Below are 12830 nucleotides of genomic sequence, written 5' to 3'. Positions count from 1 at the left end.
AAAAAAAAAAAAAAAAAAAAAAAAAAATTACACTTGTACCCAATAGATTTATACAAAACAATTAAATGCTTCTGAGATCTGGCTAAATGGTTGCTCAGCCTGCATTCTGGTTCCACATGTAGGTCTGCTTGTGAAAACTCATTACAGTGTTCACCCCTGGTCTGTGTACCCTTCTGTATTTGTGTTACACTCCAATCTGAGGTTTACATTACAATAGGTCAAACCTGTGAAGCTTGAAATGAATAAAACCTTATATTGGCCCCAGCATTGGGCAACGCAGTAGCCATTAATTTAATGCTGAATGAACTTACAAATGGCTGAAGGTGGGACACGGTAGCTCTAAGATGGCCTCTTAACTTTTGAGGTCTCCTGAAAAAGTGCTAGTCCAGAATGATTCACTTTCCAGATGAGCAAGAGACACCCACCCCAAGGTCACTTACTCGAGGTTTTACAGACCAATTTAAGAAACTGCCTAAGGACAAGTAAATGGCAGAGCCTGGATTTGAGTCCAGGTAGTCAGGCTCCAGAATCCAGTATTTTGCCCACTACTTTATAGTGGTTTGGGGCACTACTGGCCACAGACCCCTTTGTCTCCCTCTCAGATCCAGACAGGCAGAGGTCCTGTCTTAAATCACTCTTGTGGGTTGGACAGGTCTCCTGGACAACCGGGAGTGGGAGAGTCCTGCTGCCCGAGGAGACTGGGAGTACATGAGGACGAAAATCTGACTCTGCTCGAGAAGGAATAAGGGAGGGAAGGGGATACATGGTGGGACTTTCGTTCCTGTCTGTCCCACTCAGGGCAAGCTAGGGCTGACGGAACCTCAGACCAGCCAGTCACTTCTTAATGAGCTCACAGCTGGACTAGCAGGCAGACAGAATATCCGTTTGGTTAACTGTATAACCGTTTGGTTGACTACAGACCTCATGGAGTGACAGGGAGAGGGGGCAATTTGAGGAAGTGACAGCGCGGTTTCCTGAACATCTAACTGAATGACAGCCTGCCTAGGACTAGCTGGGGCTGGTAGCCTGACAGTGGAAAAGACAGGCAGCCTCCTGAGGACCTTGCAGGCTGGCTGGCTGATGGTCCGTGGTGCTACTGCCTGCCTGGGTGGCCAGATGTTGTGAATGACTATTGTCAGGAATCACAGCTGGCCTGGGGGAATGTCTAGATGTTATACTGTCTGGCACTGTGTAAAGGAGGGCCACCTGGGGAAACTTCAGGCTGACTGGTCAACATATCCGTGGCTGCTTGCTAGGCAGCTGCATCTGGTAATCAACTGTCCACGCTGCTCGAATCACAGCATGCTGGAGGGCCTGGCTGGGTGCTATGACTGACTGATCACCTGACAGACGGTGCGGTCAGTCGGATGCTGAGAATGACTGACGATGTGATGAGGGGCGGATTGAACGAGTCACAGGCCAGCTGGCCAGCAGCAAAATCAGCATAACTGTCTGACTCGATGGCTGTACGTGGTTACGGACTGTCTGCCCTGATAGAATCTCAGCTTCAACGCATCAGAGGAGACTGATTGACCAATGGTGGGGATGAGTCGCCTGAGAAATGACAGACTGGCTGACCCACTGACAGGTGGTGTGGAGGCTTAATCGTACCTCTAGTTGCTGTGACTATTTGCTTTGAGGGCCTAGCTGGGTGTTGTGACTGATCATGGTGTGAAGGAGAAGTAATCTGAGGGAAAGACAGTGATCAACTGATAGTGTCCGACAGGGCTGTATTAGATGCTGACAATGACAGCTTGCCCCGACCTAATCACAGCCCGCCTGGGGGCATGGCTGGATGCTGCAGTCTATGAGAGGATTTAGCCAGGGAGAATCGCAGCTGGTCCCAGAGCTATGGTGGGTGGAAAGGAAGACTGATTGAGGACAAGACGGTAATAGGGAATGATAAGGCTGGCTGGCTGGCTGGCTGGCTGGCTGGCTGGCTGCCTCCAAGGAGTCGCCGCTGGCCCGGGGGCACAAATGGAAGCCGGTATTGACTGCCCAGCAGTGTGGATGGGGGCCGGGGGTCTGATTAGGCACCCGTCTGGTGCGACCGCCTGAGCGGTTGGATGTGGCGCTAGTCCACCTGGGAGCCCCGGCCTGCTTGGGGTTAAAATGTGATGACGGGCTGACTGACGGTGATAATAGGGAGTATGACAGAACTCAGGAGCCACTGTGACTGGCTGATGAGGTGATTGGCTAGCAGTGTGACAGACAGACCAGCGCACGGGCAGGGCCTCTGGCAACTTTAGCTACCGCCACTGTCGCTCCCGCTGCCGCCGCCGCCCAGACGCACTCTGGGAAAGTGCGGCGAGCACCCGCCTCCGGGACCCAGCCGGGCGGCAGGGAGGGGTTCGGTCACGGCTCTCCGGTTGGTCCGCGCGGGTGCTGCGAGTCGCGAGCCGCGGCCAATAGGCTGCGCGTTCCTGGCCACGCCCGCGCGAGCTCTCTTCTCGCGAGGCCGGCTAGGCCCGAATGTCGTTAGCCGTGGGGAAAGATGGCGGAAAATTTAAAAGGTGAAGCAGTGGAGACAGAGGCGCGGGCCCGCTGGCCGGGCCGGGTGGGCTGGAGGGGTGGCGTCGCCAGCTCGGGACCCCGGCGTCTGAGGCCCCGGCGCCGGAAGCTCGGCGCGGAAAGGATGGAGCTCGGGGAGCGCGGGCCTGGTGCGCGGGGCTGGGCGGGGCTCAGGGGAGGGGGCGCGTACCTCGGAACGCAGCGGGCCTGGGGCTAAGTGGGGACGCAGGAGGGGGGCGCGCGCCGCAGATCGCGGCCGGACCGGCGCGCGCACGCGCGGGGCTTGTCGGGGAGGCCGCGCCCGCGCGCGGGAAAATCGGCCCCGGTGACCGTTACCCATTCGGTGTCCACGCGAGACGCCGGAAGGGGAGGGAAGATAAGGGGATAGACCCCCCCTTCAGAGTGCGGGGACAGGGAACTCTTCAGGGGAACGTATCGCCTCTTGGCGTGATGGGGAAGGGTTTGGAATAGAGGATCCCCAGAAGAGGGAAATGGGGCCTTCCTAATAGGACAGCTGGACTCCCCATGTGCAGGGAAAGAGGGGTGACTCAGTTATGTTGGGGGGGCCCCTCTATGTGACAAAAGCCGCAGGGAGGACGGGTTCCACAAGTGGGGGGACCTCTGAGGGGTTCAGGAGAGTCCACCTGTGGCCAGTTCCGGAGCCAGCAGCTGGAGGTATTAGTTGGGACCACTTAAGTGGGGTTTCCAATGCAAGTGAAGGAAGGGGTTTGCGAGGAGAGGAAAGCGTGGGCACATGCGGGCTCGGTCTCCACTTGGTCTTGCCTAAGTGGGGGGGGGTATGGCTTGCACATGAAATAATTTTGAAAAGCTCTTGTACGTTTTAGGTTGACATCTGGAGTTTAAGTGTGATTTTGCAATGGGAGGCAGAAAATATTAAACATTTTAAAAGATGAAGTAAGATGAGGACTGACTGCCCTTGGAATGTTTTTGAGACCTGATTTGATAAAATGGCTTCTAAAGCACATTGATTAAGAATGTGCCTTGAATCAGAAAGAAATCTATTTTTTAAAATCTCTATGTCTTACAAAATTTTGGCAGCCCCAGAAATATACCAGGTATATTTAAAAGAATCAGTGTCACTAATCTGTACTGCTTTGCGTATAAATTCAGAGCATAACCCTTTGGATGAGCTTTACTCTTCACAGAAAGGTGGATGAGACAGAAAGTCAAAATGTAGTGTGAAAAAATATACCTTGTGGATTTAAGGCACCCAGATTGATCATTTAAGGAGCCTTCCTGTAATGTAGTATCATTCCACAATCTCTTGCTCATAATTCCGAAATCTAAAAAGCCCTGAAAACTGAAATCCTTTTCTTAAATTTGGCACCATTTATGGCAAAAGTAGATTCTAAAGTGGAACTATTCTGTGAGGCTATTTTATATCTCTATTTCTCCTATTTAATGTGGGAAATTCATACTTTTGCTGCAGGACGGTTAATGCATTTGATTATAGCTTGATGTCCCGTGACCACGCTGGGGGTGTTAGGTGATGTATCCTAGAACTAGTCTTGTAAAATCCAAAAAATTTTGAATTCCAAAACACATCTGGCCCAGGAGTTTGAGATAAGGGATTAAAGACCAGTCTTCCCAGTTAGCCTTTGTTTGGTGCCCTGGAGGTTTTAATCTTGTCCTCCCATCTGTGCCCGCCGCCCCCAACACCTCGGGGCATTGCATCCTACTGAGATCGGGGGTTGTTCTCTTTCTTTTGCAAAGTGGAGAGAAGGGTAGTCAGGTCCTGAACCCAAAGCAGGTTTGCAGGCAGTATTAGGAATGACATGGAGTTTGAAGCTCTGTAAATAGATTCCTTTAGGACAATTCATGTTGCAAACCCCACTCAGAGGTCTGCTGCTCCAGGGGCAGCCTTGGGCAGTGAGCATTGGGGTTCAAAGCACATTTCTGTTGTAGAACAGTCTCAGCATTGGGGAAGGCCTGTGGATTAAATTTCCCTGACTCTTAGGCAGTCTTTGGGATGTCCCAGGGAGGATTTGGGGTCCCCTTTGACTCCTGGCCTTGTCACACTGCCCAGTAATAGTTCTTTCTGCCCCGCTTGATCCAGGCTGCAGCGTATGTTGCAAGTCTTCTTGGAATCAGCTGCAGGACCTGTGCCGCCTGGCCAAGCTCTCCTGCCCTGCCCTCGGTATCTCTAAGAGGAACCTCTATGACTTTGAAGTCGAGTACCTGTGCGATTACAAGAAGATCCGCGTGAGTCTGGGGTGACCATGCTCTGGGAGGGGACAGGTCACAAGGAAGTTAGTGTCCTGCCCTCTTGTCCCCAACTGCCCACATCTGTTTCCAAAGGGAATTTTCTCCTCTGACCCTGAAAAAATAGGATGAACAGACCCTTTTATCCCTATGTTACAGATAGGGAAACTAAGTAGCTTTCTGATGGGGGCAGGAGCCAGAAGGAATTCTCTTCCCATCTCCCTAGGAATACAAAGTAACTGCAAAGATTGAGATGCTGAACCCTGGAGTGGAAATGTCAATAGCTAACGGCTATTGAGCACTTTCAGTGTGCCAGGTGCTTCCTCTCGGAAACTCATTTAATCCCCTAACAACTGTGAAATGGGGAGTTATTGCCAGAAGGGGGAGTGGCAGGATGGTTAGGAGAACAAACTGGAGTCAGCATGCTTGGGTTCCAGTCCTGGTTGTGTTTACCTACCCAAACCCTCAGTACTTCATTTCCTTTGTCATAAAAGGGGGATGACTAGGAGCATCCACCTCATGTCGGGTTGTGAGGATTAAGTTAGTTAATAATACACGTAAGCTGCCTAAAACAGGCAAGGACTTGTCAGGGTCCAGGTGAGCCACAGTGGTGGCAGTGGCAATGGTTTGTCACTGGATGTATTTTGAAGGTGGGGCTAACAGGCTGTGCGGAGGGTGGATGTCGGAAGTGTGAACAAAAGAGGATTCAAGTCTGACTCCAGGAGTTCCGGTCTGAACAGCTAGAAGGAGGGAGCTGATGATGGGGAAGACCAAGGAGGGGAGTGGGTTTGGGAGATTAATTAAAAGTTGGAACAGTTTGGACAGACAGTAAGGGGGAGAGCAGGATTTGAACCTGGTAATCCTCACTTTAGAGCCCATGCTTTTTAACCACTGCATGAAGTCATTCCAGAAAAGGGGTGGGGTGGGTTAGGTGTTATCCATCAGCTTTGGGATGGAAGCCCCATGAAGGCTGGCCCAAAGATCTCACCACTTATGGTACCACCGTTCCCCTACCCACCCCCAACAGGAACAGGAATATTACCTGGTGAAATGGCGCGGATATCCAGACTCAGAGAGCACCTGGGAGCCACGGCAGAATCTCAAGTGTGTGCGTATCCTCAAGCAGTTCCACAAGGACTTAGAGAGGGAGCTGCTCCGGCGGCACCACCGGTCAAAGACCCCCCGGCACCTGGACCCAAGCTTGGCCAACTACCTGGTGCAGAAGGCCAAGCAGAGGCGGGCACTCCGTCGCTGGGAGCAGGAGCTCAATGCCAAGCGCAGCCATCTGGGACGCATCACTGTAGAGAATGAGGTGGACCTGGACGGCCCCCCGCGGGCCTTCGTGTACATCAATGAGTACCGTGTTGGTGAGGGCATCACCCTCAACCAGGTGGCTGTAGGCTGCGAGTGCCAGGACTGTCTGTGGGCACCCACTGGAGGCTGCTGCCCGGGGGCGTCACTGCACAAGTTTGCCTACAATGACCAGGGCCAGGTGCGGCTTCGAGCCGGGCTGCCCATCTACGAGTGCAACTCCCGCTGCCGCTGTGGCTATGACTGCCCGAATCGCGTGGTACAGAAAGGCATCCGATATGACCTCTGCATCTTCCGCACAGATGATGGGCGTGGCTGGGGCGTCCGCACCCTGGAGAAGATTCGCAAGAACAGCTTCGTCATGGAGTACGTGGGAGAGGTAGGGAGATGGGACCAGTGTGTGTGTTCAGCTCTTCCCACCCTGTGTTCACAGTGTGCACCCAGCTCTCCTCACTGTGTGTCTACAACTCCCTGCTTTCCCTATGGGAAAGGCCTGGTACACTGATCTGAGTGTCATAGGGACATCGGGCAGGGACAAGTATTCCAAGCTGGTACACACCAGCATGGCCATGCTGGTGGTTACAGAAACACCGAAATACTTCTGCACTGGGTTGACTTTATCAGGGTACTTAGCAAAGAAGAAAAGTGGGAGCTGAGATCCAGGCAGCCTTAGCATTCCTTGTATCAGGCCATATGGTCTGGCATAGGGCTGCATCAGCTGGAAAGGCACTTCCTCTTCTCATTTCACAAAGGCCCATCTTATCACCAAGCAGTATCTGCCTGAGGAGCATTGTTTTACCAGTCTGCACAGAAGGAACGCAGTCTGGAGTAGGATGAGACATGCTTTGGACAAAGGTTGGCTAACTCCTTTAGACTTTCAGGACACTGGGGAAAGCTGAGTGTAGTAGGCAAGCCAGCCATTGTAAAAACAACCCCCTCATCTTAGTGACTTTGCACATTACAAGTTTGCTTGCTTATGGAACAGTCCATGTGGGGGTTTGGGTGGGTATCCTTTCACACCGCGACTGGGATACCGAGGCTCTTTCCCTCCTGTGCCTTTGCTGTGCCTTGAAGCCTTGGAGTCACCACTAGATCCTCAGCATTGCCTGGCAGGCGGGCCAAGTGGGGGATAGAAGGGGCCCATCCTAGTGGGCCAGGCCTAGATGCAGCCCCCATCACTTCTGCCCATGCTCCACTGGCTGGAACTGAGTCACTGGCCTCACCTCCGTGCAAGGGAGGCAACGGGATGTGCTTTAGCCATGTGCCCAGCTGCACAAGGCTAAAGCATAGCCATAACTAGCAAGTAGATAACAAGTATCTGCAACAGAAAAATGTCACATTCTAAGATGGGATGCAGTTAGCATTTGGGATGAGATGAATTTTTGTTATGTACAACTGTCTCATGCATTGGGGGACATTTAGCATTCCTGGACCTTTACCATTTAAATCCATGAGTGTGCCCTGTCATAGTGACAACCCCAGATACCTCTATATATTTCCATAGGTCCCTTAGAGGTGTGATATGGTTGGAAAGTGACAGAAACTGGCCTGAGGAACACTCACATGAGGGTGTCCACACTGTAGCACTGATACTGATGACAAGGAGAGGCTCCTGCTCTGAGAAACTGTAAAGTAGAGAGGGTCACACCCCACAGGGACAGAGATAATCTTGGGCAGAACAATCTATACCACAGAGGACCCTGACAGTCTGGGCAAGGAGACAGCCACACCCTGTCCAGATAACCCTGCTGGCCTGCTGGAGGAGATGTCCACATGCCACAGGACCTGGCCATCTGGAAGGAGGAGTGGGGAGGTGTCCACACCCTGAGGGCTCCTGACAGTGGGAGGGGGAGAGAGTCCTGATAATCTGTAGGAAGTCCATGTCTCACAGTGACTCCAGTGACCTGGAGGAAGAGCTTGTGCTCTCCACACTCTAGAGGACCTGGTCTGATTTAGGAAGTGTCCACACCCATGCTGTCATGACAGTCAGGAAAAAGAAGTGTCCTCACCCCAGAGGGATCCAGACAGCCTGGAGATCTAGTCTATACCCAAGGGCACCCTGACAGTATCGGGGTAAGTGTCCATGCTCTCAGTGTCCTGACACTCTGGAGGAAGTGTCCAGAGGTTGAAGGAACCCAAACTCTCTGGAGGAGGACATGTCCAAACCCCACAGGACCCTGACAGTCCACTGTCCTAGGAGCTGCACAGAGCAAGAAGTATCTCAGCCTCACTGTACTGGCATCTGGAGGAAACACTGTCCACCACACAGGGTCCTGACAGTCGAGAAGGAAGACTCTATACCCCAAGGGCAGCCTCGGACCCTCCTGGGCCTGAGAGTTTGCTGGCTGCTCTTCCTTAGTGTCTTTAATCCTCTACCCTGGAAACATCAAGGTTTCCAGGGATCCTCTCAGCCCTGTCCTCACCCTTCCTGCTCTCCACACATTCTTGCTGCACTATTTCCTGGTCGCCCTCCAGCACTCTCAGACCTGTGGGTCCTCCTGATGGTGCCACAGGCCTCCGGAAAGAGCCAAACTCATCTTCCCGCATCCCCCTCTGAAGAGACAGTATAGCAAATGGTTAGGAGAGTGGACTCTGGATCCTGACTGCCTGAGGCTGAATCCCAGCTCCACTACTCATCAGCAGTCACTAACCTCTGTGCCTGCATTTACTAATCTACAAAATGGGAATGATACTAGCACTCAATTCACACACTTGTTACAAAAATTAAATGAGTTACTATGTATCAAGCACTTGGAAAAAGCACTTGAACAGTGTTCAGTACACAGAAGTTTGATACAAACATTATCAGCACAGTCCAAACTTCAGCAAATCCAAAATGTCCAGAAGACCAAGTTTTTTTGTAACCCATCTGGCTACAGGACCCAGCCTGACCGGATAGGGTCCTATTTGTAGTCTTTATTTATCCTACTTGGGGTAATAGTCATAAATTTCGTTGCAGCCGTTCTAATTTACTTGATTCTGTAGTGCCGTTCCAGACGCTGACAGGGTGTTACGGAATCAAGGTCCTATCTGCACACCATGCTATCTACTGTCCTTCTTCAGCTGGGACATGTACTGACAGTCTGTACCAAGAGCTCCCTCCACGGGAGCTGCCCTTCCCTCCTTTGCAGCCTCCCACATTGGGTCAGAACTTTCACGTTCCTGCAGAACATTCCCATCCTCACCCAAGAGACAATGCCAGCCTATTTTACCCATTCTAAAACATGCATTTTCTTCCTATTTTAACATCTCTGAAATGAAGATGTCTTAATTAAATCATGGTGTATCATTTATAATTAACAGCAGTTTTTCCTTTCTTGGTAAAGGGCACATAAAATAAGGGTGTGCCTTATATTTATAAGTGGTCCTCATAACCACTCCTAACATTGCTCACTCTCCTATCAGAAACAGGAACACCTTTCACATCCATGATCTTGTATGCATCTTTACAACAGTCCCTGTCAGGTTGGGATTTTGTCACTGTCATTCCCATTCTGCAGATGAGAAAACTGAGGCCCAGAGGTGGAATAACTTCATTAAAATCACAAAAGTAGTACAATGGATAAAAAAAATAAAGGCCCAAATAATGTCTAAAACTGGTGCCCTGCCAGGCTGTAGCTTTTTTTTTTTTTGGCTGAGGAAACAGGCAGAGAGAACATTCAGGATCCCATGTCCAGGAGGGGGCAGAGCAGCAGCTGACTCCAAGTCTTCTAGTTCCCAATCATGTCAGCACCCTCTCAGAACTGCCAGCTTATAGCCTGTCTTTTCCATTCATTCTGGAGAGCTGTTAGGGAGCAGAGACAGGCCGATCTGTTCCCAAGCTTTCAGGGTTGACCAGTCATTAGAGAATGGGACTGAAAAGAGGAGAAGGAACCAGGAAGTGTTTGTGCCCTGGAGGGCCTGCAGTATGACTCACTCCTGGTGAGATTGGGAGAGCAGGTAGTGGCAGAATAGGCATGAAGATGGAGACCAGGGAGGATGTGGGCACTCCCCCTGGCTCGAGGAGGGCCCTACAGTGAAAAAGATGGCTCATACCCCACCCACTAGGCCCGTGAGCCTGGGAGAGGCTGCCCTTTGATCCCAGGGCTTTATCAGACAAGTGGCCAGCTTTTGAGGTAGGGGAAGAACGGGAAGCTTGGAAGGCTGCCCAGAGAGGTCCCATCTGTTTGAGCTGATGCCACAAGGAAGACTGTGTGTTCTCCAGAGGTGAAGGGAGACTGATCTTGACATATTCCACCCTCATGGTGTGGCCCTTAGGAGAGAGTCCCCACTCTTCCACCAGGTGGTAAAGCCCTTTTATGATCTGCAACTTGTTTTAGAGAATCCTTCTCTTCTCCCTTTCCCCTCAAGCCCTAAGCATTGTTTTCTGATCACAATCTTACACTGTGGGTGTCTGAATCTGTCTGTGACCAGACTTTGACCCCTTGAGGGAAGGGACCAATCCTGGTTCCTGTGTATCCCCTACCCACCTGTGACCCCTGAGAATGGTGACCGGGCCTGGTTCCTGTGTCTCCCTGATCAGACCATGAGCCCTGGGTGCTGGGACTGGGCACAAGGAAGGCCTCAATAAAAACCCACTGAATGGATGAGTAAACAAACAAAAACAGGGTGCAGGGGAGCCAGGTTCCTCAAGGAACAGAACTGGAGCAGGGGGCAGTGCGTAGTGTGGCCTGAGGGCGGGGGGGTAAATCTTGGTTTCCTCAAGGCATTGTTAGTCAGCCGTTGGCATGGAACACAGCCTTGAGGGGACAGCCAGGGAGAACACCAGTGTGGCCATCCTAGCTAAGGAGATGGATTCCCAAGTCAGAAGGGCATGGTCACCGGCCCACATGAGGGTGAACAAGGAAGGAGGCCTGAGAGGGGTCTCTGGAGAAGGGAGGGGAAGGAAAAAGTGTGGCAGGGGAGTGCTGGAGCTACCTGGAGGGCTGCCACTTAGAGGACAGGCTGCTAAGCCAGCAAGCAGAATCAAAGTAAACAGCAGTCCCCATGTGTCTCCTGTGTGCTGTGCACTGTTCTTGGCTGAGGTACAGTGGGACCCCCACCCAGGGAAGGGCCTGGTCAGCTATGCTTGGGGATTGCCAGGAGGCTGCCATTGCTGACCTCAGGGAAGAGGGGCCATGGGGCCGCAGAGGAGAGATTTGTTGGGTTGGATTGGGAGGCAAGGACAGGCTGGGGCTAGGATGGCAGCAAAGCTTCCTGTTTCCTAGGACAGGCAGGGACCCAGCTGGGGAGGAGGCACCCACTGCTGTCTGAAGCACCAGTTGATACCACACAGCCCTGGGCCGAGGGAGAGCTCCTCTCACCGTGCTCTCCCTTCATCTTTCCTCCCTCTCTGCTGCTGTCTCTGAAGTGTGTGGCCTCAGCCTCTTTCTGGCTCTCTGGACCTCGGCCTCCGTCTGCCTCTGCCTCCACCTCTCTTGCCTGAGGCCCTTGCCCCTTTTCCCCATGGCCTGGATCTCTTCTTCCCCTCTCCCCACGCCCTCCCTGCTGGGTCCTACACGGGCTCAGGCTCCCTTGCCTGGATCAGTCAGTGTCTCTCCCCGTGGCACCCCGGGTCACTTTCTTTCTTGCCCTTGCTTTGGTCTCTCCTGATCACCTTCCTGCTCCGTCCCAGGGTGCTGGAGGCTCCAGGGGTTCTTGGGCAGCTCTTGCTGGGTGGCGGCAGGAGGCGCTCACATAGCCCCAGTTGAGCCCTGCGGCCAGGCCAGCCTGCGTTCACCGCCAGGGACGACTCCTGTTAGCCAGAGGCCTGAGGCGGGCCAGGTGGTTGCCAACTGAGGCCCAGCTCCCCAAGAAGGGCCAACAGACCCTCTGCGTCACTGCCTGCGTGTGTCCATGGGCAGGGGTGCCTCCTGCTCCCTGTCCTTCGGAGGTCAGAAGCAGTGCCGGCTTTCCTGAGCCTTCACAGTCAATCTCCCCTCACCCATGGCCCTTTCCCTAGATCATTACCTCAGAGGAGGCGGAGCGACGGGGCCAGATCTACGACCGCCAGGGTGCCACCTACCTCTTTGACCTGGACTACGTGGAGGACGTGTACACCGTGGATGCCGCCTACTATGGCAACATCTCCCACTTTGTCAACCACAGTGTGGGTACCCCCGGCAGGCGGGCAGGGGGTCAAGAGGGGCAGACTGGGGCCCCTCCTCACTCTCCCAACTGTTCTTTCTCGCCCAGTGTGACCCCAACCTGCAGGTGTACAACGTCTTCATAGACAACCTTGACGAGCGGCTGCCCCGCATCGCTTTCTTTGCCACAAGAACCATCCGGGCAGGCGAGGAGCTCACCTTTGATTACAACATGCAAGGTGGGGGTGGCACGGGACTGGGGGCAGGGGCGCACTGTGACTTAGGACACAAGGACCCCTCCCGAAGGCACACCAATCACTCAGAGAACCAAGGAAAATTCTGTAGCGGGGGCTTTAAGATGCTCTTCCTGACTCCCAGTCCCCATTCGGACTACTAGACCCCTGCCTACCCCTTGAGTCTCCTCATTCCCAGCCCCTGAACCCTAACCCTGAGGCATTCGTACCAACTTCTCCCAAGATTCCCGGAGAGTTAAGACACTCCTGACTCCAGTCTTGACTGAATTTCCCTCATCCCCCAGCCCCTCCCCACTCCTAGCTCCCTTTGGCCTTCTTCATCCCAAGCCTCTGGACACCCTTGTGGCCTCCAGCCAGTCCCCTCCTTGATAAGCTAGCCACCTCTGAGACCCTCAAAGGTAGGTCTTTGGTAGGAGAGTTCAGATGTACCTCTGGATGCCCAGGTGGCCCTCTATTCCTGCCCCTG

At 53.0% G+C, this 12830-nt stretch overlaps 1 protein-coding gene and 1 long non-coding RNA gene across 4 annotated transcripts in view; one reads left to right on the top strand and one right to left on the bottom strand.

Annotated features, from left to right (window-relative positions):
* Positions 1-2040: 2040 nt before the first annotated feature.
* Positions 2041-12830, top strand: part of SUV39H1 (SUV39H1 histone lysine methyltransferase) — a 12980-nt gene continuing 2190 nt past the window's right edge. The window contains exons 1-6 of one of the 3 annotated variants that reach the window (XM_017855429.1): positions 2523-2660; positions 4589-4734; positions 5762-6424; positions 11987-12133; positions 12220-12349; positions 12649-12808. In XM_017855429.1, the coding sequence (XP_017710918.1) occupies positions 2636-2660; positions 4589-4734; positions 5762-6424; positions 11987-12133; positions 12220-12349; positions 12649-12665 (1128 nt within the window). In that variant the 5' untranslated portion in view covers positions 2523-2635 and the 3' untranslated portion in view covers positions 12666-12808. The other 2 variants (XM_017855428.1, XM_017855427.1) reach the window with 2 other exon arrangements.
* LOC108517468 (uncharacterized) overlaps positions 4711-12830 on the bottom strand; it is a 42572-nt gene continuing 34452 nt past the window's right edge. The window contains exons 2-3 of the long non-coding RNA XR_001882114.1: positions 5777-6376; positions 4711-4849 (exon numbers count right to left, since the gene is read on the bottom strand). This is a non-coding gene — a long non-coding RNA (uncharacterized LOC108517468). The remainder of the gene's footprint in view (positions 4850-5776; positions 6377-12830) is intronic.

The sequence above is a fragment of the Rhinopithecus bieti genome, unplaced genomic scaffold (genome assembly GCF_001698545.2).
Source record: "Rhinopithecus bieti isolate Rb0 unplaced genomic scaffold, ASM169854v2 scaffold_41728, whole genome shotgun sequence".
NCBI classification, from domain to species: domain Eukaryota; kingdom Metazoa; phylum Chordata; class Mammalia; order Primates; family Cercopithecidae; genus Rhinopithecus; species Rhinopithecus bieti.
Note: the sequence above shows the minus strand (reverse complement) of the source record. Positions and strands in the feature narration are given on the sequence as shown.